Below are 25,276 nucleotides of genomic sequence, written 5' to 3'. Positions count from 1 at the left end.
GTGAATATGAAATCAATGCAAGTGGAAATGTAAGGTGATTTAGAGCAAAGATCATAGATTTGAATTACACTGTTAGTAATATCCCTTTAGCTAATGTCTCACCTTAGAACTTCCTCCAATTCAGATACTAAAGTGTGATTGTCTCTCCAGTGAACAAAGGAATTACAAATAGACCTGGTCACCCAACTTCTTTCTTTATCTACAACAAAAATGTGAAAAGAATATTAGTAAAGATCACATAATTCTGGAACCTGAAAGGTGCTATAATGGCAAATCTATTCAGGACAATATGCACATATGAAGTCAGGCTCCTACCACAATCCACAATAACCTGGTTACAAATCTGAGTTTTCTTTTGGGGTGTAATTCTTCTTGGCCTTTCAAGGGAAGTGAAGATGGACTCCTAGAAGTGCCTTTCTGTGCTGAAATCATTCAGGAACTATTCAATGCCCCTGTGATCTGGATGTTGACAGAGGTCTCCTCCTGCTTTAGGGGCACTTTGCTGTCAGTAATGCAGAGGAAGGTGGCCAAGGATTTATTATGGTTTCTTTCCCTTCATTTAGGGTTGCTTTTTTACTGCTCACACATAAGCTCTGTCTGCAGCATCATTTATGTCCTCCACAGCCATTTACACTCATCTTGATATCCCCATGTGCCCAATCCTCTCACCAGCCACTTTCCATGTTTTCCCTTCTTGCACACCTCATCTTTCTTCTTACCCACCTCAACTCCCACAGTCTGCATGAAACAAGTAGAGAAGGGACAGCAATCCCCATGTCTCCCTTGTAGCATTTAGTTCCTTTCCCTTGCCTGTTCCCAGATCCCCAGTTAGAGGGGGATATCTCTGCTGAAGGGACAGGGATTTGAAGGAATGGCTCATCAGGATGTCAACAGCTCATTGTGCAGCCCCTGCCTTGCTGCACCAAGCTGAGTTAGAGCCCACAACCAGAGGCAGATTTTGACATCACCCCCCAAAAAAACCAAATCAAAGTGAAAAAATACTGCTCCCCATTTCCACTGAGGCTGCAAACTCATGTCAATTCATTGTCTACTGACAAACCCAAGCCTTTTTTACTTTTCCATTTGAAATGAGGCATTTTATTCGCATTTGCAAAAAGCTGAAGGAAGAACCCTGAACAGCTGAGCCCTGAACAGTGTGCAATCTGTATGGTTACTCATTAGCCTGCAGTTTGCTTCTCCTCAGCACCACAGGTTTTCAGCAGAGATATGACTCAATGGAGGAGTCTTACCTTGCTCCAAGCAGTTCAGGGGAAGTGGAGAATCTGTAACCTCATTCTGAACAGTTTTGAATCTATCATCGCTCACCAGAGATGCAGAGACATTCTGAGCTCCCAGCACAACACTGAAGGAGGGGGCAAAAAGGAAAATAAATTGTGGTTACAGGTTTATATGCTCTAATAGGAAACAGCTGGAATACAGCCTATCATTCTTAAAATGTCTGACAGACAAGACATCACCTCTATTTTTAATGATTGGTTTGATCATGCACAAGATACAAACACCAGGGAAAGCCATGGTGGTGTATCAGCACAAACACTCGTGTGGCACCCATTAGATGCACTTTTTCAGAGTTATGTAAAATCTACAGGCCACTAAAATCCAGAAAACACTCATGTGACACAGCAGCCATGTGATTCACTGCTGCAGGGGAATTCCCTCCTAAAAATCCCCAAGAACCAAGGAAACAAGGCTCCAGGGAGAGCAGGGATCCCAGGGGAGAAAACATCTGTGGAAGGAAGAAGTGATCACAAATAACTGGTACCATTTCCAATTCTCCTTCTTTCCTTTTTCATGCTGTAATATCCAGGCTGCCAGGGAAGCAAGGCATGTTTTCCAGGCTTAGGAAGGAACAAGCTGATAGTCAGGCATATTGTATCACAGAGGAACTAATTTAAAGGACTGCCTGCTCAGGTATGCAGGTTACTGAAAACTTCACTGTGATTTTTAATCCCTTTTTCTTCTCCTGTATAAAGAGCAGCCTTCACTGTAGCTGTGGGGTCACTGAAATGCACCATGTCTCTCTCTCACCTGCCTTAGGTTGTGCAGGTGATACACAAAGATCTCAGTGGCATGAATAAATACATACTGATCTGTGGGAACAGGCTGCTACTGAGAGCAGAGCACTGGGGATCTCTTCTCTCCTAATTTACCATAATGTCTCCATGCAGGCTTCCTGGGCTTGGTGCTCATCATTTTCATTCTGCAGATGTGCTTGGAAGAGTCTTAGAGGGGAAGAAACCCAGTTACAAATGACATATTTAGCTGAGCAATGGCAGAGCCAAGGAGGAGGCAGGCACAGACTTGCCAAAAATGGATGCACCTCACACAGATCAGAAGGCAGCAAACATGGAAAAAAGTGTTGTTGCTGCCCTTTAATTTCAATCTTGCAGGGTTTCTGCAGACTTTGGCTGTGGAGAAAAAGCTCAGCTTATATGCTTAGCTGAAAAACTATCTTTCAGCAACAAACAGGAACATTTGTGAAATCAGTCTGCAAACCAGGTTTTTGTGGGCAATAAAATTTGCTGCTAAACTTTCTATAGGATTCATGACTTGGAAGTTACAGTTTCACACTGGTGGTGTTTATCACTTGGTTCCTAGAGATGCAACAATGAGCAAAAGTTCTTTTCTTCTATACCTTCATATTTCAACCACAAAAAAAAAAAATCCCTGTACAGCACTTTTTTAGGAGTTCAGTCCTGCCTGAGTAAGAGACGTGGGCAGGCTGGCTAAGATGTGCTTTTGTAAGCATCATTAAAAGTACTATTTGTGCAATCTCTTTGCAATAACTCTTTACTCATACATTTACAGTGCCAGATGCCAGGGATAAAAGCACTGCACAGCTCTGGTGATGAAATTCTATGTGCCTCTTTGTTGTGCCTATGATAACTTCCCCCAGCTCTGCAGCTGGAGAGCAAAGCAGGGCAGCACAGTAAATATTAATTCTCCCTGGGCACTCCAACAGGGCTAGTTCTCAGGCTGGGTTCTGCAAGCCAGTAAATGCAACCAAATGTAATAATCCTGTGACTGAAACAGCAGCATGAACAAAATGCTTCTGAATAAAATTCCAATTCATGCCACACTGCTGCTGACTCCTTTAAGGATAAGGACATTACAGCTTACACATGGGTCTCACAATGCAGCATGGAAAATTACCTTGATATTAAATGTACAGGTTTCTAAGTGCCTCAGCAACACACCAGTGAACAAAAGTGAGTCCCTCTAAGCCTGGGTGAAATCAAAGTGCCAAAGTTTCTACAACTTCTTTTGGCATCTTAACTCAACTGCTCGTGTATGCAAGATAAAAACAAAAAGCAGTCTGAAGACACTCAACTTCTTGGTGTCCTCCATGTACTGTAACAAGCAGGATCAGTCACACATCCAGAAGATGATTTGGAACAGAGTCCCTTAATCTTGAGTAACTTGTGTCTTCTGGAGATCAGGAAGAGTTAAGCCAAACTACAGCCCAGGAAAGGGATTTCAAGGCTAAGCCCATTTTAGAAATTTGTATTGCCCTAGGTGCAAACTGCATCAAATATTTCAGTACAGTTAAATAATGCAGTTAAGCCAGCTCTGTTTTTCATATAACCACTGAGCAAGTACATAACTGGCACTTTCTTCTTCAAGTCAGATGTGTTAAAGCCCATATGGTAGAAAACCAGGCTCCCTCTCTTCCCTGCTTTCTTGGGACCAGTCTTGAAAGATTAACCCAGCAGCAGATTAGGAAATCAGTTTTAAAAACCAACATTATGGCTCCCCTACAAGTGCTTGAGGTGTTCCAAAGCAAGCTGAACTTGGCTCTGTGCTATTCTGGAAAGAAGCAGCTGGCTGCTTTCTTCATCCAGCCAGGAGGGTTTTTCTTCCACCAAAGGCAGTGCCTGTGACTCACCAGCTTTTCTATCTGCACAAGGGCATGACAGTGCCTCTGAGCAGGCTGGGAGAAAATTCAAGAGTTTATATTAAGTTCCCATTAAAAGAATGACCCAAGAGTCACTGAAAAACAACACACTGCTCACAGTCCACAGACACCTTTAGAGATGCATTAGCATGGAGCTGCATCATTCCCCAAACAAATCATGCTTTTAAGGTAAGACCTTTCTTTCAAGAAAGATGATGCCCTTAGAGGTCAGCACACAAACCCAGCAGCTTTCAGTGCTTCTCCTTCTCTGTTTTACCTGCTTGGATTCTGAAGGAAATCAATGATGTCTCGCAGCTGCATGTTGTCCTGAAACACATCTGGGGCCAGCAAAAGCAGGTGCCACAGGGAGGTGTCATTCTGCACTTGGGAGATGAGTGTCAGAAATGAGACCATTTCGTTGACAAAAGTCTCCTGGTACTCTGGGTTGTGCTGCACCTTAACAAATAAAAATGTAAGAAATTTTTTAAGAACCAGAAGAAATTATTTAACAACCAGAAGCCATGCTGCTGGGAGGTACACCTACGTTGTTTAGCTGGCACTGCACTTGCATGCATGTCTGCAAACAATACATTCAAGGAGCAGGTAATAACTGAGAGTGTGACTGTTTTACCTTCACACCCCAGGTTGTACAATAAATTCTCTGCTCAGACAAGCCCTACAATTCACAATGTCCTAGAGAGTCCAAAGACTAGGAATATAAGAAAATTAATATCAATCCTAACCTTGGCAAAGAAAAAAAAAAGAAGGCTTTATCTTTAAAGGATTAATTTGCTTTCATTATATTGCTTTCCCAAAGACAAGTACTGCTTCAATCATGAATTGTTGGACCAGATGCAGGAGTCACAGGATGAAGTGATACTGCTGAGGTAATACACAATTAAATTTATTGCCTTCCCAAGGTTTAAACACTCTTATTTACACCACATCCTCATGCTGCTCTACTGACCTGCAAAGAAAGAGGAGAAGCAAGGCCCAGGCATGGTGAGAACCCTTGGTAGCCATGAGCTGATGGCTGGATGACCCTTGGCTTTCCAAGCCATGTTCTCAGCTTGGAGGTCTCTGGGCTAACCCCATGCACAGGAATTCACTCATCCTCACTGTGCCCCACTTGCACTTGGACACAGAGATGAGCAACTCCTGCCCACGAGGGGCCGTGTGGTAGCTCCAAACCCTGCCTGATGTGCCTGAACTGCCACAGCTCCCAGCTGCAGCCCCCAGAGAAGGCCCCAGGCACTCACCTGGGACAGCTGGGTCCTGAACTCCTGGGCAAAGGCCTCCAGAAGCGAGGAGTTGGTGAAGCAGAAGGTGTGGTGGATGTTGGCTGCCATGCTCCCTCCCGTGGCACCGGGATGTGCCAGGTACCGCGACAAGAGCTGGCACAGCAGGGCCCTCAGGCTCCCTGCAGTGGAGTGCTGGGGCTGCCTCTGGAAGAACAACAAACATTCAGGGGGGCTGGAAAGCAATATTGTGTTTGGAATGGTGCTAAATGCAGTGATGAGACTTTTTTTAAGGGATAGCAGTAAATGAAAAGCATTGTGGTTACAGCATGGACAGAATTCTAACAGCTGAACAGTTTCACTAAAACCCTTCAAGTTCCTCATCTATTACCAAGAGAAATGTGTGCTTAAGTGTTTGTAGGCCTTGACACCTAACCACAAAAGCAGTGTCCACTGCATTGTAACAAATTTCTATTACAAAGGAATAGATTCTATAAATATTAAATACCTATACAATAAACACACAGTGCCTCTGATGCCACTGCAGGACTAGCATGGGCAAATAAATAAATGTCTAAGCCTCTGACATAATATTTTTAATTTCATAAGAAAGAAAATATACTGCAAATATCTTAACTCCACAAGTTCTGAACAAAGTGTCTCAGGGTATTTATATATATTTTGTATTTCATGATATTATGTCTCAAGGTTTGCCTGGTTTCTGCCTAGAGGATAAAAAATTCACCACAAAGCTTAAAAATCCACCCACAATCACTGTGCTTCCAAAATAAAGCTCATTCACATAATAAGGGAGATCCTAAAGCAATAAAAGCTGTGTCTTGGTACTTTGAGCTTCTAATTCTTTAAATATGAGAATACACAATGTTCGTACTCAGCTATTATGCAAATAGAGACTTACCTTCCCAAAACTGAAGATCTTGTTGAATGTGTGGGTGCTGGAAGTCAAGTTGGATGGTGATGAAACATTCTGAAGGTTTTTCTCTCCATGAGATACCAAATCCCCAAATGCTGCAATAACAGTTTGAAACACTGTATTTCACTTATGGCTTTTCAAACCTCTTTGCTACATAAAAGCAGGACACAGGACAGCTACCTACAGCTTTGGGTGCATTATCAAACTGTTTCCAAAGATACAGCCAATGGCTACCTGTAAGTACTTTAGGTTTTTTTTCTGATATAATGAAATTCTGGATCACACTGTAAGTTGTTATATGGGGCCATGACCTATCATTTTAAATTTTACTTTTAAATAAAATGTAGAACTGAGTTCCTCCCTGACCATCAGCATGAGTCAATAGTTCCCATAACTGTTCATTGATTTGTTTTTCCCCTCCCCACGCCTCTGCACTTGGTCCCTTTTGCATTCTGCCTTTTTCTGTCTGTGCACCACAGAGGGTGCTGGCAGGAATGCTAATTGGAACAGTGAATGGCTGGAGCAGAACAGGCAAATGCAAATCTGTAATCATTCATTTCATCGTGAGCTCCCTGCAGAAAGGACTATCCATCACGATGGCTTGCAGATTGTACCAGCCATTACCATCAATAAATAATAATTGTAATGATTTTATGGAAACTTTCAGGCTGAAAGTTCCTTCAGGAAAGAGAATCACATCAGAGGAGAACATCACCAACAATAAATATCCACTCTGGCACAGAAGACAACTTATTTGCTGGATAACTGTGGATAAGAACACATTTGAAAAAAAAAAAAATCATAAGCTGTTTATGGAGAATTTGTGGGTAGTGAAAGGGCAATATTCCATAAACAGCCAGGTCTCTAATTAATGTCCAATCAATCTGTGATCTTGCATTGCTCCTATGAAACACAACCATTTAATCCTGGTTTCTTGGCCAAATTCCAAAGTCTGCTCTACAGCTACTTGTACTTGTCCCCAAGAATTTACACTAATGTCACGTGCCTCTATGAAACACATAAATCATTTCAGCAGTGCTCTAAGAACTGCAGCTCTGTCCAGAGATCTTCAAAAGAGCAGTGAGAACCTACCCAGTGAAGCACTCCTGCTTTCAGGAACCTCTGCACTCCATGGTGATGGCTGCCTGTCCTTGGCTACACTGGATGAGCTCCTGCGCTTGCTGGGAGGAAAAAGAAAAGAAGAAAAAGGGGAAAAAAAAGAAGAAACAACTGTAACAACTGCCAGAATTTCATATAATTAACTTGCTGCTTTAACTCAGCATGTGTCTGTGGCTGGATTTCATGGCAGGTGTGTTGAAATCTGGGTTATGCAAAAGCCTGGTTCCTTCTGGAGGCCTGGCATGTCCCTTGGGGAAGCAAAAGTACACAACTCCATGGCTATAAAGTGTGTGGCCTTACCAAGAAATCCTTCCAGACAACAGGACCTTACTCATCCTTCCCAAACATTCCACTACAGGAGAACAGGCTGCTGAGCTTGGTTTTTGGACTTGGTTCCCTTTTATTAAGGGGAATTTCAAGCAACCTTACCATGCACACCTTGGTAAATGCCTCTGAGGAACAGAATCAAAGGGGAGAACCTTGCCCATTTTCCCTGCTGACCTCTGGTTATACAAAGTTCTAGGGTAAGTTATAAAACAGCTTAACAAGAGCTTCAGTGAGTTGCACAATGGGAGAGGAGAGAAACAGCCTGGATTAGCTGAATATTACAAAACAACAGATCCAGGTAGTGAAGGGCCATGGCTCAAACACCTTGTGACAAACTCACCAATGAGGATCCTGCACCCCTGAGGCAGAGCTGCACCTATTCATCTGGAGCTTTCCCCTTCCCAAGGAATCTTTTCCTGAGGTTTTAGACTCTGCTACATCCTGCTAGTTTTGGTGTGGCTACTTAATAGTTGGTGTTTTCCTTGTAGGACACACCAAGGCTGACACTGACCATGCAAGGGGAGGAATGGCCACATATCTATAATGATAGTTCCCACACATAATCTCGAGCACCAAAAGCTGTCAAGATGCTTGTTAATAACTCATGGTCTTGATATAAAATTTGGCCAAATCCTTTGGTTTTCGTTTGGCAGGAAAAAACACTTACTTCCTAAACAGCTTTTCAGAAACCAAAAGCAGAAAGCAAGGAGGATTTGTAGCTATTCAAACCCATGGAAGACCTCCAGCCTTGGCACTAGAAGCTCCCATTTCTTCATTTCAATACCCCAAATGAACCATTGTTTAACATGCCCAGGGAAAAACAATGACACTGAGGAACAGAGCTGTGAATCCAGGCATCCAGTCTCCATGTGGCTTTGCCTTCCCTCCTCTCTTCTGCTGCATGACCTTGAATTTAATTAGGATTCACCTTGTGCAACTTCAGTTGCCCACATCCTTAGTCATCCTTCCCACCCATGGAGAGATTCTGACCTTTGAATTGGCCTGGGAAATGACTCCCTCTGCACTAGGGAGGATCTTTAGGGAGCCACCAACCTCAGGACTGCCTGATGGTGGGCCCATTTTAGCTCTTCAGAATCTCAACCTCTCACCAGGGGGGATTTGAGACTCTGACTATGGAGCAGTCTCTCACCTAAAAGCAAAGATGAGTAACCAGGGCCATTGTGAGATGCTCAGATTTTTAGCTCTCCATGAAGCAGCCAGGCCTCAGCATGGCATGTTCCCCAGGGGTCTGTCAGAACTGGGCAGCCAAGGTGTAGAAACCACCCTGGTTGGCAAGCCTCAAGGCAAATCCTACTTGACTTCAACTGGAACATCAAGAAGTTGAAATGGTCCCACTGAACATTTCCATTTCAGCAAATGGACATTCCAACAAAACATGCCCAGCCAGCTCCATGCTGCAAATCTCTGTGCTTTTGTGGGCACAAATTGTTTCTGCATTTTCATGTGTTTCCCAACATGTTTGATGGCTTGCAGAGAGGACACCCATTCTGGAGGACATGCTCAAAGAGCAGCTGCTCCAGAACTAACATCCAAACTTCCAGCCAAAGCATCCTGAACTGATCCCTCTCAGTGGCAGATCAACATTCTGGGCTGCTCTTGGGGCAAGTCTTATCACTGATCTGACCCACAGCCATGCAAAACCATGTTCCTTTGCTTTGATCTGGGTGAGCTGAAGAGTTTTTCTCAGGGAGCAAAACTCCCTTCAGTAGAAGATTCAAGCCTGAATCAGTGGACACATTACTGAGAGCTGTCCCTAATGGGATTATTTCTGAAGTGTCCAGTTGCAGCTGATGTTCTCTTTTCTAAGTGTCAGACATCTCTTAGAACAGGTAGTTGCAGTATATCTGTTGTGGACAAACTTGTACATACACACAGACATGCAGGGATGCTCCCTCCCCCTCAAAACAGGCTTTGTTTTACACCTCCTAACACCAGGAAATATTCAGATTCCCTTACAGTCTGAGGGGTGAGATGTCATTAAGCCTTGGCAGCAGATCTTCTGGTGTGTATGGCGTGCCCTTACACCTGGCATCGGAATCACACAGCACCGTCTGCAGGAACGGGAAGAAGCCTGCACTGGGAAGGTTTCGGGGTGCAAGGTAACCTGGAGGGAGAAAAAGAGACAAAATGCCATTATGATGATGAGGACATGCACTTTTTGGCCACATGTTTCTGTCAGGATGTGCTATTTTCCCTTCCTAAACAACAGGAGAGATTCTCAGTTCCACTGAGGCTCCTTTCACTGACTCCACCCTGGCAGTATCATCTGCCAAATCCCACTACAAGCACCTCCTCAACACTGACAAAGCCATCACAGGCTATTTAACCACAGAATGGTTTGGCTTGGAGGAAACCTTGAAGGTAGCCCAGTTCCAACATGCCTGCTATGAGCAGGGACATGTCCCACCAGACCCAGTTGCTCAGGGTCCCAGTTAATGGGAAGAAGAGCCAAGCTATTTGTTCATAGGATATCTGCTGATCCTGAAGCAACTGCATGTTCCCTCCCTTCTCTCCCAAATCCAACAACAGGCAAGAAATGACAAAATCCTTCTTGGATTAAGGTATCCTAATTCTGCTTTTAAAAAATAAAGTAAAGCAGGCAAATGGCCAGAGTAACCTGAAGCACCCACGAGAACATATTCTCCAAGATTTGTTGGATTGTTTTCTACACAAAGCCACAATCTTCATTTCCAAGCCAGGAAATAAAATGCATTGCCAAACACTGCACTCACTGCTGCTGTTAAAACAGGGCTTTGTCTCAGCTTTTACCGCAGGCAGGGGCAATGGATCCAGGACCAACAAACAACCTTTGCCTTTTGAGCAGAGCTGTCCCAGGAAGGCAGAAGGAGCCATCCATCACCACCACCTCCCATGCATCCTCCCAGCTCAGAGCAGCTCCAGCACCATCTGCCTGGTGACCTGGGATGCTGGCAGGCAGTGCTGAGGGATGGGATGTGTGTCCCTGTGTCCATTTCTCCAGCCATCTGCCTGGTGACCTGGGATGCTGGCAGGCAGTGCTGAGGGATGGGATGTGTGTCCCTGTGTCCATTTCTCCAGCCCCAGAGGGGACCTGAGCAATGAGACACTCTGGGAGTGTTGGATGTGCCTCTTGCCCCGTGCTGCTCGCTGCCAGCCCGCAGAGTTCACGGCTGCTCTTCCTCTCGCAGACAAACGCTCTCATAAATCTCCCAACTCTTTTGCTGGATCACAGCAACATATTATTTAAAATAATCATTTGGAAAATTACCTGGCAAAGGACATTGCTATTATTTCTGCTATGGAAAGGAGCCAAATTTGCTGAAGGCCTGCGGGCAGGCTTGTGGTAATTGATTACCTTGCTCTTTAGTCTTCAAAGATGACCTGAGACTCTCTCTCAGGCACAGCTTTATCTCTCACCCCTCCAGCAAGGACACAGAACTACATTTGTACAACATTTACTCATTATAGCAGTGGTCAAACCCCAGATGCTCCCAGAGGGCTTGGCAGGGGTAGGTGGATTCCAGGGCTGTTGGTCTCCTTGATGGAGACTGGATTTTCCTGAGCTTTTCTCAGCACAGCTGGTCACTGCATTTTTGGGTCAGAACACAAGAGCTCGTGGTTCAGCAAGGAGTTCCCATTGCTTTGGCCAAAACAGCAACCAGCTCAGAGGCCCCTGAGACCTGCAGAGGTACAGGCACCCACTTTGATGGTGGTGTACACCTCAGTGGAGTGTTAGGAGTACAAGAGAAAATTAAAGAACATGAAGAAGGCTCCCTGCTGTGGGGAGCTTCCCCCAACACTCCCTGCATGCCTCAAGCCACCTCAGGAATTACATACCTCCCTCTCTCCCTCAGGAGTTACACAGCTGGCTGAACCAGCTCTCAGTAACCTCAGAGCACCAAGGGCAGCAAAGGAGCTCCCTTATCCCTCCAGGCAGAACTTCTGCTCTTGGGGCCACAGGACCAAGCATCCACCCCTCTAAAGGTGTTGCAGGGTAATTAATATGCTGTCCATGAGGGAAACTTTAGAGCAGGACACTTTAATCTGCAAACATCCTTGTGTGAATATCCCTGCTGTGTCTGCAGTGTTTGCCCTTTGGGATCACCAATTACAGCCCTGCCCAGCGTTGTGCACACATGGGCACTTTGCTCTCATCTTCCTTCTCATCTCCCACACCCTCATTGCCATGCAGGGCATTGACTTGCACACCAACCCCAAAATGCACACCACAGACCTCACTGGATCAGTGTCCCTACCAAGATGAAGCTTCAAAGATGTGGGAAGCCATGGGGCCTGGGATGGAAGGCATAGCCACAAGGATGTGTAGGAGCTCCACCCTTCACTCCCCTTCACACCTACCCACATCCACACGGCTCATGTCTCTTAGCAGACCAGGAGCAGCCAAAGCTGTGTAACTCCTCAGGGGAAGGCTGAAAGGGGAACACAAGGTTGGGTCTGGAGAGCACTGGTCTTCTTCAGAGACATGCCAGATGTTTACAGAGGTGATAAAGCAAGAGATCCTGATGCATCCAGATCAGAGGAGGACCCTTCCTTGAGGTACAAGCATAGCAATAACAAATTCTAGAATTATGAACTATGGGAGGAATTTGGAAGGACTTAGAGCACAGGTAGTGTCACTGTGTGAATTTTGAAGGCAAGACAATTTTTTCATGCCCAAGTAGATATGATACAACCCTAACTGGACTCAAAGAATTGGACTCAAAGGTGGCACACTTTGAACTAAGTGGGCAATTAAACAATCAGCTGCTCTATCACAGTGTTCAGCATCAGAACACAGTGATGGTATCATACAAAAGGTTCTTTCTTCTCTTTTGAAACACCAGCCCCAGATACAAAGAGCCAGGAATTTGTGACCTGAAGTTTGGAAGTGCTGCCACTGGTGGTGGTGGCCCAATGCCTGTGAGGACATTGCTGGCCCATGAGGGTGAGGCACTCGGTGAGGCTCTGCCAGCTCTCAGCAGATGCTGAGCAGTTTGCTGGCAGCTGGATGCAGCCATGGGTCTCCTGATCCATCCCTGAGTCACAAACCAGTGTTACCCCACGATGCTCCTGGCACAGGAGCAGTGGGAGTGCCAGGCCTTCTGGAAGAGGCCTGGGCTCTGACAGCACTTAGAGAATTAAGGAAGATTTTTGAGAAAGACCATGACACAGAAAAATCCAAAATGTCTGGACCAGATTCCCATGTGGTGTGAGTTAGACCCAAACTGGTTCTCAGCCCTGCATCCTGCAAAGAAGGATTTACTGATGCCAAGGTGATCCATGAGATTTATACTATCTCCCTGCTCCTTGCTCCTGCCCTCCATCCCCTTGAGGATGAGGAGATGTGACCCCACAGAGCCACAGGGGCTGTTCTGCCCACCTTGCCCTGAGTTTGCAATACCTCTCCGAAGGGTTCCAGGTTCCACCTCCTCTCCTTTGTTCCTGCCCTTGGTGTGGAGGCTCTTTCTCCTCCCTCTGGCTCCTTTGTGATTTTTATGCTCTCTGCTCTTTATGATCAGTCCATGAACCCGATGTGATCAGATCACAGTGCTGATTTTTAATGTATTAAATAAGGAGGTGGAAGTGGAAGGTCTGTGGTTGAGCAAAACCAGCTTGCCCAGTCTTAATAAGCATGGAAGTGGACTGTGTCTGCTCTGGGCTGGTGTTACTGCAGCCAAATTCCCAGATGAGTTCCCTGCTGGCCCTGTAACCCCTGCATGGATGGCCAGGGAGGAAGCTGCTCCAGGAGATCTCCACACTGACCTGTCCCTGCCTTGGCTGAGGCTTATCCAGCACACCAGTGACACCAGTGCACAACCTAAGCACCAGCTAGCAAATGTGACAGAAGGAGAGTTGCACCTGCTCTCTGCAAATTTTAAAGGACAGTCTTTCCACGGTGATAGTTTCCCTGAAGGGCAACACCCCCACTAGAAACTTTTGCTGTATTTCTACTGTTGGGAAGTATTTCTACTGTCCCTTTGTTTTCCACAGGCAGCTCCTTCTCCCACTCAAACCTATGGCAATGCCATACCCAAGCCCCAACTTTACGATCTCACATCACACACTAAAGATCCAGAATACATGACAATTTTTTTTCAATCTCCCCACTTCTTTAGCTTTAAACCTCCTAATTTGCTAAAACTTCAATTTCCCTTGAAGGGTTCCACTACCAGTGCCCATGAGTTAAGGGGGAGAGATCACTGCACCCCCTGCTGCCACATGTCTGAGCTGAGAGATCCCCCTCTCACATTTCTGGCCAAATTGACACCTCTACAACCAAAATCCAAGCCCAGATCTGTATCCTGATAGCAAAGCCTGACTTTGGGTCTGCCAGCAGCAGAATCCCAAGTGCAAGGACACTGTGTGCTCAGACAGAGTTTTGATTTCCTGTCCCCACTGAGAGAAGGGCTCAGGAACTGAAGGAAAGAGGCATCCCAAAGGGCAGAGGAGGCCAAGGGCTCAGAGCTGCATGGGCTGGTTCTCCCTGTTCTGTAGCATCTAACCACATCTCCAAGAGCTGGAAAGAAACAAGGCATGCAGAGCAGTAACAACAAACATAAGATACCAATTAATGCATGCATGCCACTGGTAATTCTGGATTTCCCCTACTTGCTCTCATTCAGAATAAAAAGAAAATTAATTTCTCCTATTTTTCTCAATGTTGTAAATTCCAGCACACTTCCCTTCAACATGAGCAAAACATTTTGTTTTCTTCAGGTAAAGGTGCTTGGTATAACACCAGTGAGAAATGTCAGGGTGGTTCTAAATGTCATACAAGAGGGATGACAATGACTATTTCACTGTGGTCTAGAAGATTAATTGAAATTGAGCCAAATGTTTAAACCTAAATGGACCATGTTTCACATTGCCACATTGATTTTGCTGCTTCCACTGCACTGAGGTTTGTGGTATTTGCATTATAGCTGAGTCCAGCCATTTGCTGATCCAGCCAGGAATTCAGCAGATCAGCACCATGACCACAGCAGCCCCCAGCTGAGTTTTTCTTATTTCTACTCACATCTAGTTTAGGGTTATCACCACTACTTGGGCATGAAAAAAATTCAATTGCCTTCAAAATGCACACATTTTGACACTACCTATGCTCTAGTTCCTTCCAGATTCCTCCCATAGTTCATAAAAAATCCATATAAATCTAAACTCTGGTGAAATGGAGGCACTAATGAGCCAATGGTTTCATTAGGAAGCATTTGTGTTTAATTGGAAAAGCATTCAATCATTGCCAAATCATACAAGGCAACATCATAACTGGGACTTTTCAGCTAGGGAAAAAGTAGCCAAAAAGTGATTTGATAAAGAAATGAATAAAGTTAGGAATCAGTGAGTAGAAGGGTGAAAAAATGGTCACTCCTCACAACACAGGGACAGCAAAACACTGAGATCAGGACATAACCAGCAAACAGGACTGAAAACACATTTTTGCAACAAATATCAAAATGTTGTAGAACTTACTACCATGGGATAAAGCAGACAGTGATTTCAAAAGAATTAGACAAATTCATAAAAATAGATTTGTCAGCAGCTACTAAAATGATCACATGGACCAAACCCCTTCAGCTTCTGGCTGAAGAAAGCTTAAACCTTTCAGGATTTTGGTAGTGGAGGGAACACTCTGTGCTGTGTTCCTACACACCCCTGAGCAGTGGGGTCTAACCCAGAGCAGCAAAAGACCCCAGACTGTTTATCAGCTGTGATCCATATTTATCTCAAGAGTCACAAAAACTCCCAGTGAGAATATGCCCTGCTCTGGTCACCTCCTCCCAGCTTCCTGTGCCAAATGTTTGGCTGTGTTTGTGCACACACAACCTCCTGGCTCCCCCTCTAGTCTTTCTCATTGTCACCCAGCATCACTTTAAATTTTAATTTCTGCTTTTTTCAACAGCCAAAAAGACAAAAGTGCCTGTTTCATGACATGACAAAAATCCTGTTCCCCTTCAACCACATGCAACTGTCCATTTCCAGCTTTGTTCTCATCTATTTATCAGTAACAATTTAAGCTGCCTATTTTAATTTTTTTTACTGTACAAAGCTTTATGCTAATGCTAGGACTTTGAATCGCTCTCCAAAAACTAAACTAAATTATCAAATCTATGGGATGGGATTAATTTTTAAGCAGGACACTTTTTATACACAAATACCCAGTTGGCTTATGCCGTACCTATTAAAACAGAATATTTAATTGCCCTGGCACTTCTATTGCTGTGACATTTCAGTGCAATTTTTTTTCTAATATCTAATCTGACCCTCCCCTGGCACAATTGAAGGTCATTTCCTCTCATCTTTTCACATGAGACATGGCAGAACAGACTGATCCCCTCCTCATACAGCCTCCTTTGGCATCTCCTGATTTTTGAAATGGAAGCACAGCAGGACCCCAGATAAATCCATCCAAGCCCCCTGGACACCCAGTGTGGCTGGGTGAGATTTAAAGCCTTGCATTTTTTTTCATCTTTACAGCCACAGGACCCTTGTTTTCTCATGATGTCCTGCAATCAAAGCAGCAGACAACTCACAGCCACACTCCTCCCTCCCTCTGTGGCCTCCATGGAAGAAACATTTCATTTTGTTGCCCAATTCTTCCCCCAAGCACTTCAGGCTCTGCAGTAACACCAGCCCAGAGCAGACACAATCCACTTCCATGCTTATTAAGACTGGGCAAGCTGGTTTTGCTCAGCCACAGACCTTCCACTTCCACCTCCTTATTTAATACATTAAAAATCAGCACTGCAATCTGATCACATCGGGTTCATGGACTGATCATAAAGAGCAGAGAGCATAAAAATCACAAAGGAGCCAAAGAGCAGCAGGTGTAGAGGGAGGAGAAAGAGCCTCCACACCAAGGACAGGAACAAAGGAGAGGAGGTGGAACCTGGAACCCTTCAGAGAGGTATTGCAAACTCAGGGCAAGGTGGGGAAATGACAGAGATGAGGGCAGAGCTGAGGAGGCCCACAGTGCTAGGAAGGGATGCTCCACTGCCTGAAGCACAAACACACCAGGAGAAAGCAGTACCTGCACACAAGCCCCTTTCCTAGAGGGCTCTTTGAAAGCAATATTTAATGCAGACAAGGCTAACCTGGTCTTGTAACACAGCTAAGATGATCTTGTCTGTATAAGTCCTGCCCAAAGAGGACCTAAGATGAGAGTCAGGACATTACCCAGCAAGAAACTGGAACCTAAAAACTTAAATCCATATCTAGACTCTTGCAAAAACACCTGTACAGAAAGTGTGTTTAACCAACCAACATCTTTCAATGCTGAGTGTCTCCAGAGCCCAGGTTTAGGTTCTTTAAGCAAAAGTGACCTCCTTTCCAGAAACACAGCACCAACAACTGCTAATTCCAGTCTAAGCTAAGCTGCTCAGCACCTCTGGAAAAATACCTCTGCCTTTTTAGATCCCAGAGCCTGGACTGAGATGTTTCAGGAAGTCAATTAGAATTAAATGATCACCCCAAGGCCCTGCTCAATGAGGAAGGAAAAATCACAGTGGGAAGTCAGGAGTTCCCAGCTCCAACCCTGAACATCCTTCAGTCACACCCCAGAAGGCAGAAGAGTCTGTGGGAAGAAAGGGAAGTGTGGAGATTTATGACAAGAAGTTGATCTCCAAGCCAAGGGAAGACAATGAACTGTGTGGCTGGGCACTGCTTCTACATGCAAGGAGATCAGTGGATGTGTCCATTCCAGCAAATGTGGGGTTAATTAATATAACCCATACCCCCTTCAGCTCTGGTTTAATGAAACAGAGGCAGACATGGCAGTCTGCTCCCTAGCACAACAGAATGAAACAAAATGTTTCACACCAAAGCCAGAGACTTGCTGCGGTATTTCCCTCATCACTGCAGACTCCATCAGGTACAAAAATCTGGTGTGCAGAAAAGGGGAGGAAAGACTGACAGAAAAGAAGGGGAGGAAAGAGTGACAGAAAAGAAGGGGAGGAAAATGAAGCAGTGTAAAGGAACACAAGGAGTGGGGCTGCTCCATCACAGGCAAGTGGTGAAGGAGAGCCTGCAGTCTGCTGTGTGCAGAACAGGCTGAGCCCCGGGGGTGGATTATGACTTGCATAAATATCCATGACTTATCCAAATGAATGGAGTGGTCTGTGCAGCTGAGCCATCATCCCAGCTCCCTGTAATTAGCATGGGAACCTATTAATTTTTCCACATTACTGGGAAAAGAGATGAATACAGGTGCCTCCAACTAAGAGGCAAATTCCTGTAAAGTACAGCATATTTTCTGAGTTTTCTCACCTCCAGGTGAGATACCTTCTAAGGCATCAGAGTTCTGATTTTTCCTGCCAGTTTTGGACCCATTCAAAGGTCCAACGGGGATGGGAATGGGATGCAGCTCAGAGGCAGAGCCTATCCTGGGCCTTCCTTCTTCCAGGAGCACTGAAGCCAAGACTGAGAGCAGAGTCTGTTCCTACACAGCTCTGGCTCTAAGCTAGACTCAAACAGTTGTGCTGCTACTGACCAGCAGACTACTGATGAATTCTGATGATATTTCCCCAGAATACTGGCTGCTAAGAGCAGCCTCATGGAGGACTCTGCTGCTGAGTCTCTGACAAACATCTCTACATCAATGCATCCTTGCAGGCATCTCCACAACACTGGGGAAATCTTGGGGGGAAATTCTGGGCAGAGGTAAAGGGTAGAAAATACTTCACTGGGAAAAGCTCTACCAAGGAATTCCCTGGCAGAATTTGGTGGGTTTAAGAGCAGACCCGAGAGCACAGCTGCTCTTCATGAAGAAGGACTGTCTGTGAATGAGGCATGGGTTTGACAGCACCACAGGAGCAGACCAGGGGTCTAACAGGGGTGAGGTTTGTCCCACAATCCTCCCCACAGCTCAGGGTTCTGTAACCACACCCAGGAGAGCTCCTACCGGGAATTCTGACGAGGTTCACTCACAGCAGGGAGAGGAGGCCAGCAGGAAAGGAAGGAATCGGGCGGGGAGGGTGTGACAGGGTGTGACAGCTCGTTAAAGCAAGCAGCGTAATTGGGCTCCTCTGCAGACTGAGTGGGCTGAGCCCTGAGGGACCGATTGTATCTCGCACACAATTCCCATACCTTGCTAAAACCTGGAGGATGCAAAGGGATGGATTTGTGTCCCTGCTCTAGAAAACAGGTGACACAGGCACAAAAGGCTGGGAGATACCATCAAACCCGGTGGCTTTCACCTGCAGGCTTCCAGCCCAGAGTTTCCTATTCCACACATACACATCCCAATGTGTCCTAGCAAAGACAAAGGCTGGAATAAAAGGATCAGAAGTCACAACTGCAATGTGAATAGTAAGTTGGATGGGGATTTTGTTTGTAAGACTCTGGGATCATCACAGAAACTGGGTATGCAGACAGTGAAATCTCTTTTTCATTTCTCCTGACAACAATCTCTGCTGACCTGGAAACACATCATCAAACAGAATCCCTAAATAAAGAAGAGAGATAGGGTTTTTTACCTCCTAGATACAAGATGCTTTAGTTGTGAAGAAAATTATTTATCAGACCTCAGCTCCTTGCTTCCCTCAGTTCTTAGTTCTCCTCTGAGCAGCTCTGGAGTGGTGACATTTATTTGGCATGTCATTTCCCTCTGAAGCTCAGGCTGGCACAAGCTCCCTTTGCATTAAGTGCTACACAATATAATTCAGCACAAGCAACTTGCTCCTGCAGGAAACCCTTGCCATTTGTTCACCCTTGACTGATATTTGCCAGGTAATTTCTCTACATCATCCTCCATCTATTCAATGTGTATTAGCTGCCCTTCAGAAGAAATTACTGTCTTCAATTTGAGCTGCTTTAATTGAAAAAAAATTAATAGATTTCATGATATTTCTGTGGCCCTGAATACACAAGATAAGGTTACAGAGTGGGATTTTCTGTGGGGTTATCTCTAAGGCTCCAAAGCTCAGCATCTGAGTAGCTTATTCCATCTCTGTGCCATTGATTCTGTGCTTCCTGACTTTTGTCTACCTGCAATAATCTCTTGACAGCAGAACTGGAAACAATTTCTTGTCACTACTTAACAATTCTGTCTTAAGGCAGGCACTGGAACTCAGCATAAGGTGAATTTTATGAATAAAATGAATAAAATCCCCTCCTGTAATAGTTTTCCTAGATGTGTCCACCCCCGCCTGCTTTTCTATCAAAAAGCAAAGTTCCCAAGTGATTTATCTTTTGCTTTTCAAGCAAAAAGTTTGATACATTTTTTCCAGTTGTCAAAAAAAAAAAAAAGAATAATTGTCAAGCAACTGTTCTTATTTAACTATAAGAGCAGCAGAAACTGGCTGTTTGATGCTCTGGTTAGCATCCTTGTTATTCCCTCAGGATTCTTAGATGGTCTCTGAACATCTGGATCACAAGAACACACCAAAACCATTATTTTCCAGCAAAAAACCTCTCATGCAATTGAGAGTTCCTATCATCTACTTCTAAGAGAGACAGACGCCCACTCACACACTTACTGAGAGTTGTACTGAAATAAAATTAATCTGCACAAGGAAAGGGAACTCATCCAAAGACACTGCCCAACTTTCCCCTTTCCTGCAAAGCACAACTGCTGGTGCTACTTGCAGTTCATGAGATTATTGCTGTTAATTCATTAAGGCAGAGATGTGATCATCCAGAGTAAAAATGCTGCAAATAAATATAGGTTCAAGCTAATAACCATGTCAAATAAAAGAATAAATATTTCCCCATCCAGATGGCTCCCTTGACATCCAACTTATCTGATTTATTGGGGACAGGAAGTACAACTGGTGGGGCAGTGTGGGAGGTCTGCCATTTCCACACTTGGCAAAATCCAGGGTTTTCACAAAGCACAACGTGTCCTGTCTTGCCTGCTCCAACTTGTTCCAGGGAATTTGGGAGAACTTGGAATATATAACAGGCCTAAAGAGGTCTTTTGCTGACAGCAGATGGGCTTGGGGTTCAAAAATGATCCCAACATTTCAAGAATGTCCTTTCCCATTAAAGAATACTTTGAGGAAGAACTTGCCTGCATCCCTGCCTATGGAAGGAGGTGCACAATGCTTCAGTGGGATTAGGCTGTAACAAGGACTCTCTGCTACAAGGACAATCCTAATTGCATGTCTGATACTTGTCACACTGTGCTCCTGTCTCACACCTCCCACAGGAAGAGGAGTTTCTAACCAGAGAATCACACCAGGGTGAACATCCCAGTGTTCAGAGGCAGATCCCTCCCAGCCACATCTCACACAGGGGACAGCTACAAACACGGGGAGACAAATGCTTGTGTCCCCTGCTGCCAGGCACTGGCTGCTCTCCTCCTGCCCCAAATACAAACCCCCACCCCTGCCCATGCCAGGGCTTTGCTCCTGCAGCCCCATGTGGGTCACCCATGGTGGTGTCTCTGCCATCAACCAGGTGCTGAAAATCTTTAAGGCTCCTTCTAAGCCAAACCATTCTGTGGCTTTATCATTTGATTCAACTCAAAACTAACACTGTGAAAGATAAAAAAAACTCCCAACTGGATGAACTCCTTGCTCCATAACTTCATGAACAATTGTGCCCAGGGCTGGGCCATGCCTCTGATGGTGGTAAGGACTCACTGCTCAGCAGAAATGCTTTAGAGCAGACCCAAGAGCATCCCTGCTCTGAAATGGACACTTCTTGATCCAAGGAGAGAGGCTTGCAAGCAGAACCAGCTTGTGCAAACCCATTTGACCCCCAACAACTCCTGAGCCACCCTAGGAGCTGCTGTCTTTATTACAAGGGCTCACAGGCACCATCAGGTCCCAGGAGCCAAGCAAGCTATCACTCTTCAGCTGAGCCTTAGCAGTGAGATACTTTAATGTGCACATTTTGCCTGTGGCATGCACAAGGTAAAACCTTTCATGTTTGCCACCTCACCTGCATAATCACACTTGCAGCCTCTGCCCTCACTCATTTTACTGAGTAAGCTCTCCCCCCAGCTGCCCTCTTCTCCCTCAGTTTATCCTGGAAATTTATATTGCAGTATCCAAATAAATCTTGATGAGACAGTTCTTTAAGGTTGTTTTCTAATTATAAAGCTAATTTGGAAAAAAAAAAACAACCATGAGCAAAAACAACCTCAGAGGAGCACACACATTTTATTTACAGCATGATGCATCCTAGGAAATCTCCACTGGAAACTACACAGAGCCAAATTTGTAAAAGTAACAAAACACATCAAATGAACACATCAGTCACTGAAATGAGAGCTAAACCCCACAGACATAAAAACAAACCAGTTACTTACAGTTTTGCTGTGGCTCTGGAGGGAATTTGAGACGGATAATGGCCAAGATTATGAAAACAACCACGGGCCAGGAAATTAAAACAAACGACCATACCTATAAAAGAGCAATGAAAATAAATCGGTTACGTTTGTGGCATTGATGTCACCCAGAGCCTGTCTGGAATGTACAAGCAGGGCCCTAAGTGAGTTATGAGGTGCATTGTAAATCACACCTGTCCTGGCATGCATACAATTAAAATCCAAGCATTATCTATTCAGGAAGAAAAACTAGCAGAGATTTTAAGAGCAAATAACAAGGCTGAGAGCAGCACAAGGTTTCAGTTTGGCTGGTAATTACGGGGGACTGTGTTTACCCAGCTTTGAGACTCTGCTATGTCACAGTAAAGGCATGCTGGGAAGCACCAACAGAAGATAAAGCAGCTGCAGTGTCAAAGCTTGGTTTCACTTTCAGTGAAATGATGGATAAATAGGACTTTGATTGACCTATACCCCAAAATTCAAGTGTTTGACAAGCCTACAGCAGTTTTCCCCCAAAAAATGTAGCTGTTTTTCACAAGCAGTGTATCCTCATGGTAGAGCTGGAAGGAAGGATTTGCACAGTGGTCATTCACAAGATGTGGAGCTCAAGCACGGCAGAGGAAGGGGTTTATGGAGTTGTGCACCCTGCCTACAGAACACACATCTTCAAGAACAAATCCCTTATAAGAACTTCTGACCCCAGCAGCCCAAATCCCTGGCACCTTTCCATCTCCAGACTGTAGCAGTCCATACACATGAGCTGAGATGATTCCCAGAATGGTTTTGGTTAAAGGAACCTTAAAGCTGATACAGTCCCACTCTGCCATGGGTAGGGACACCTTCCACTATCCCAGGGTGCCCCAAACCCATCCAACCTGGTACTGGACACTGCCAGGGATCCAGGGGCAGCCACAGCTTCTCTGTGCCAGGGCCTCCCCACCCTCACAGGGAAGACTTTCTTCCATATATCTAACTTAAGGTGGAAGAGAAATCATGTAATATTGCCCTAATTTACATGAACATGTATAGAACTCTTGCCTCTGACATGAGAGTTGCCCCTTTCAATGGACAAGAATTAAGAAAGCACTACAATTAATCATTAAGTATAGTAAATCAATCTAGGGAGGATGCCCAAAATCTTAAAATACAAGCCTTGGAGTTTTGTGAGCTAGGAAATTGTAATTATTCAAATAATCCCTTGCTTTTGCACTAGGGGAGAGCTGGCTCCCATGCTTACTACATTAAGAGTTTTCCTTTTTTCAGTAGTTACACTGAAACTCCTCTGTGCTACAAAATTGCTGTTCTATTTTCATGCCCATTTTTGGAACTGCAAAGATGTCTTTCTTCAAAATAATCCCATTTTTCATCGTTGTGTTGCTACTTCTTTTTAAGATCAGTACATCTTACCCAAAGCTGTTTTTCCAAAGTAATTCCAAGCCCATAACTGTGTTTTCATTTCCTGTAACACTCACTGGAACATAAAGCCAAACAGACAGACAGACAAATCCTGGAGAGCAATTCAGCTCAAAGATGGTTGTTCTACAGCAACTCCATCCCTATGGTCCCTGATGGGGTGACTCAGGCTTGAAAGTAGCAGCAAATTCATGCCCCAAAATAGGTAAGTGACAGACATCAAACCACAAGGCACCTCCCCACACACCCCTTTAGAAGTGCTCCTATAATTTTAGCATTCAGCCACATTTTAGCTCAGACAGACAATGCCCTTCCTGCTTTTGATGTATACACTGCCAAACTGTAACAAGATCCCTCACTGGCACTGACATATTTTAGTAATTTTTTTATATCAGATGCTTTCCCTATAATCAGTCCCCAAACATGCAGTTGAGCTGTGATTAATTCTCATGCAAATGGTATTATTAATGTGTCCTCCTTGTTTAGCACCACACAGGCTAAAGTAAAATTATGGGGTAACAGCACAGAAACTGATATTAGTCAGAAGCTGCCTAAAGGGAGGGCTGGACATCTGTCACATTCCTGGGACAATAAATGAATACTGATTGCTCCTACTCAGGAAAATCATTGTCCCTCCCCATTTTGAGCTTACACTCCCCACTTTCCAGACATGTCTTCTCTCAGTATCTCTGTCCTGTGACTTAATTGCATTTAATAGTAGCTGGGCACATCAGTTGCAACACCACAGTATTCCCACTGTCCCAGGCATTTCTAATAAACAAAAACAAGACAACCACCCTGGCCAAACTGCAGGTGGAACAGGTTGACTCCAATGGAACCACAACCAGCCTCAATCTGGCTCTTGGGACATTAACAACTGTGATGTAGATTGCATAATTTCTTAGTTGCTGGATTATTTCACTGCTAAAAGTTGATTTAATCTCTCAGAGCTTACTTAGGATCTGTGGTTGAGTGCACATTTTCTCTCCAATTCCTGCCTCTGTTGAAATAATGAAGTGCAAGACACAAGAGACACCAATATCTCCAGTTCCCTTTGGCACTCAGGCCCAACTTTGCTCCCTAAAAGATCTGAGTTTACCTCCTCACACCCTCCTCAGCCTGAGCAAGCTCCCTAATTTGGAGCAAGAGAGGGAAATTAAGGAGGGTTGCAAGGCACGCCTGCCATAAAACAGTCAGCAGTGGCCAGATTTTAATTGACATTTCAGTTCTACAGAGTTGATATTTCAACTCCCCAGGAAACCAGAATTGCAGCAAGCCAGACTGTGGTCAGAAGCACAGGTAGGGTTTAGGTGGCATTTACTCTAAAAGAGACCCAAGCCTTCTGCTTTTAACGAGGCTGTTACAATTTCTCTTGAGAAATTAGAGATAATTTATGGGGATTCTTCTGCATCTCAGGAAAAGTGTATTGTGCAGCAGTGAAGAAGGCTCTGAGGCACACAGCATTGCCACAGGAGTCAGAGGCACCCAGCACCTCTCTGAATCAGGCTCCACAACCAGCAGATAGGGCAGGGTGAGCTGGAACAGACCTTGCACACAGTCATACAAGGCCTTTCACTTCACCCTCACATCACACCCTCCATGGACAGTTCTCTTTGGCCAGCACTTCCTGTGCCTGCCAAGGTTTCCATTCCACCAGGGCAAGTTCAAACCCCACCACGCTTGGGTTTCTGGAGCACAGGTTATGTTGCAGCTCCCTGAACTGCCCAGGCTTCTGCTGAAAATACCACACACCAAAACTGGACTGGGACAACACTACCCTGCCTGGTCATGCAATGCCTCCCACAGGAATGTTTGCTCCCTGATGCTGCTGCAGCTCAGATCCCCCTCTGGACATTGCTGGCAATGGTTTATCTTTCAGACACAAAGATCATTGGGCTGTTTGATTTGCAGCACACTGGACTGCACTAGAAACCTGTCCTACCTGCATCCCTCTTGGATAACAAAAGTATCATCTGAGCTACTTTTTTGTTATCCATCCTTTACAAATGGCTCTGTGGAAGGGCAGCCCCATCACCCCCAGATCCCAGGGGCTCCTCAGA

General features: G+C 44.9%; 1 protein-coding gene across 1 annotated transcript in view; it reads right to left on the bottom strand.

Annotated features, from left to right (window-relative positions):
* Window positions 1–11,912, bottom strand: part of ABCA12 (ATP binding cassette subfamily A member 12) — a 68,046-nt gene extending 56,134 nt beyond the window's left edge. The window contains exons 1-8 of the mRNA XM_064718417.1: window positions 11,894–11,912; window positions 9,512–9,659; window positions 7,181–7,269; window positions 6,074–6,183; window positions 5,176–5,361; window positions 4,194–4,372; window positions 1,251–1,363; window positions 103–199 (exon numbers count right to left, since the gene is read on the bottom strand). Of these exons, the coding sequence (XP_064574487.1) occupies window positions 103–199; window positions 1,251–1,363; window positions 4,194–4,372; window positions 5,176–5,361; window positions 6,074–6,183; window positions 7,181–7,269; window positions 9,512–9,659; window positions 11,894–11,912 (941 nt within the window). The remainder of the gene's footprint in view (window positions 1–102; window positions 200–1,250; window positions 1,364–4,193; window positions 4,373–5,175; window positions 5,362–6,073; window positions 6,184–7,180; window positions 7,270–9,511; window positions 9,660–11,893) is intronic.
* Between the last annotated feature and the right edge of the window lie 13,364 nt (window positions 11,913–25,276).

This window comes from Zonotrichia leucophrys, chromosome 7 (genome assembly GCF_028769735.1).
Source record: "Zonotrichia leucophrys gambelii isolate GWCS_2022_RI chromosome 7, RI_Zleu_2.0, whole genome shotgun sequence".
Taxonomy (NCBI): Eukaryota; Metazoa; Chordata; class Aves; order Passeriformes; family Passerellidae; genus Zonotrichia; species Zonotrichia leucophrys.
The sequence above is the reverse complement of the archived record's forward strand: the minus strand, read 5'-3'. Positions and strand labels throughout refer to the sequence as shown.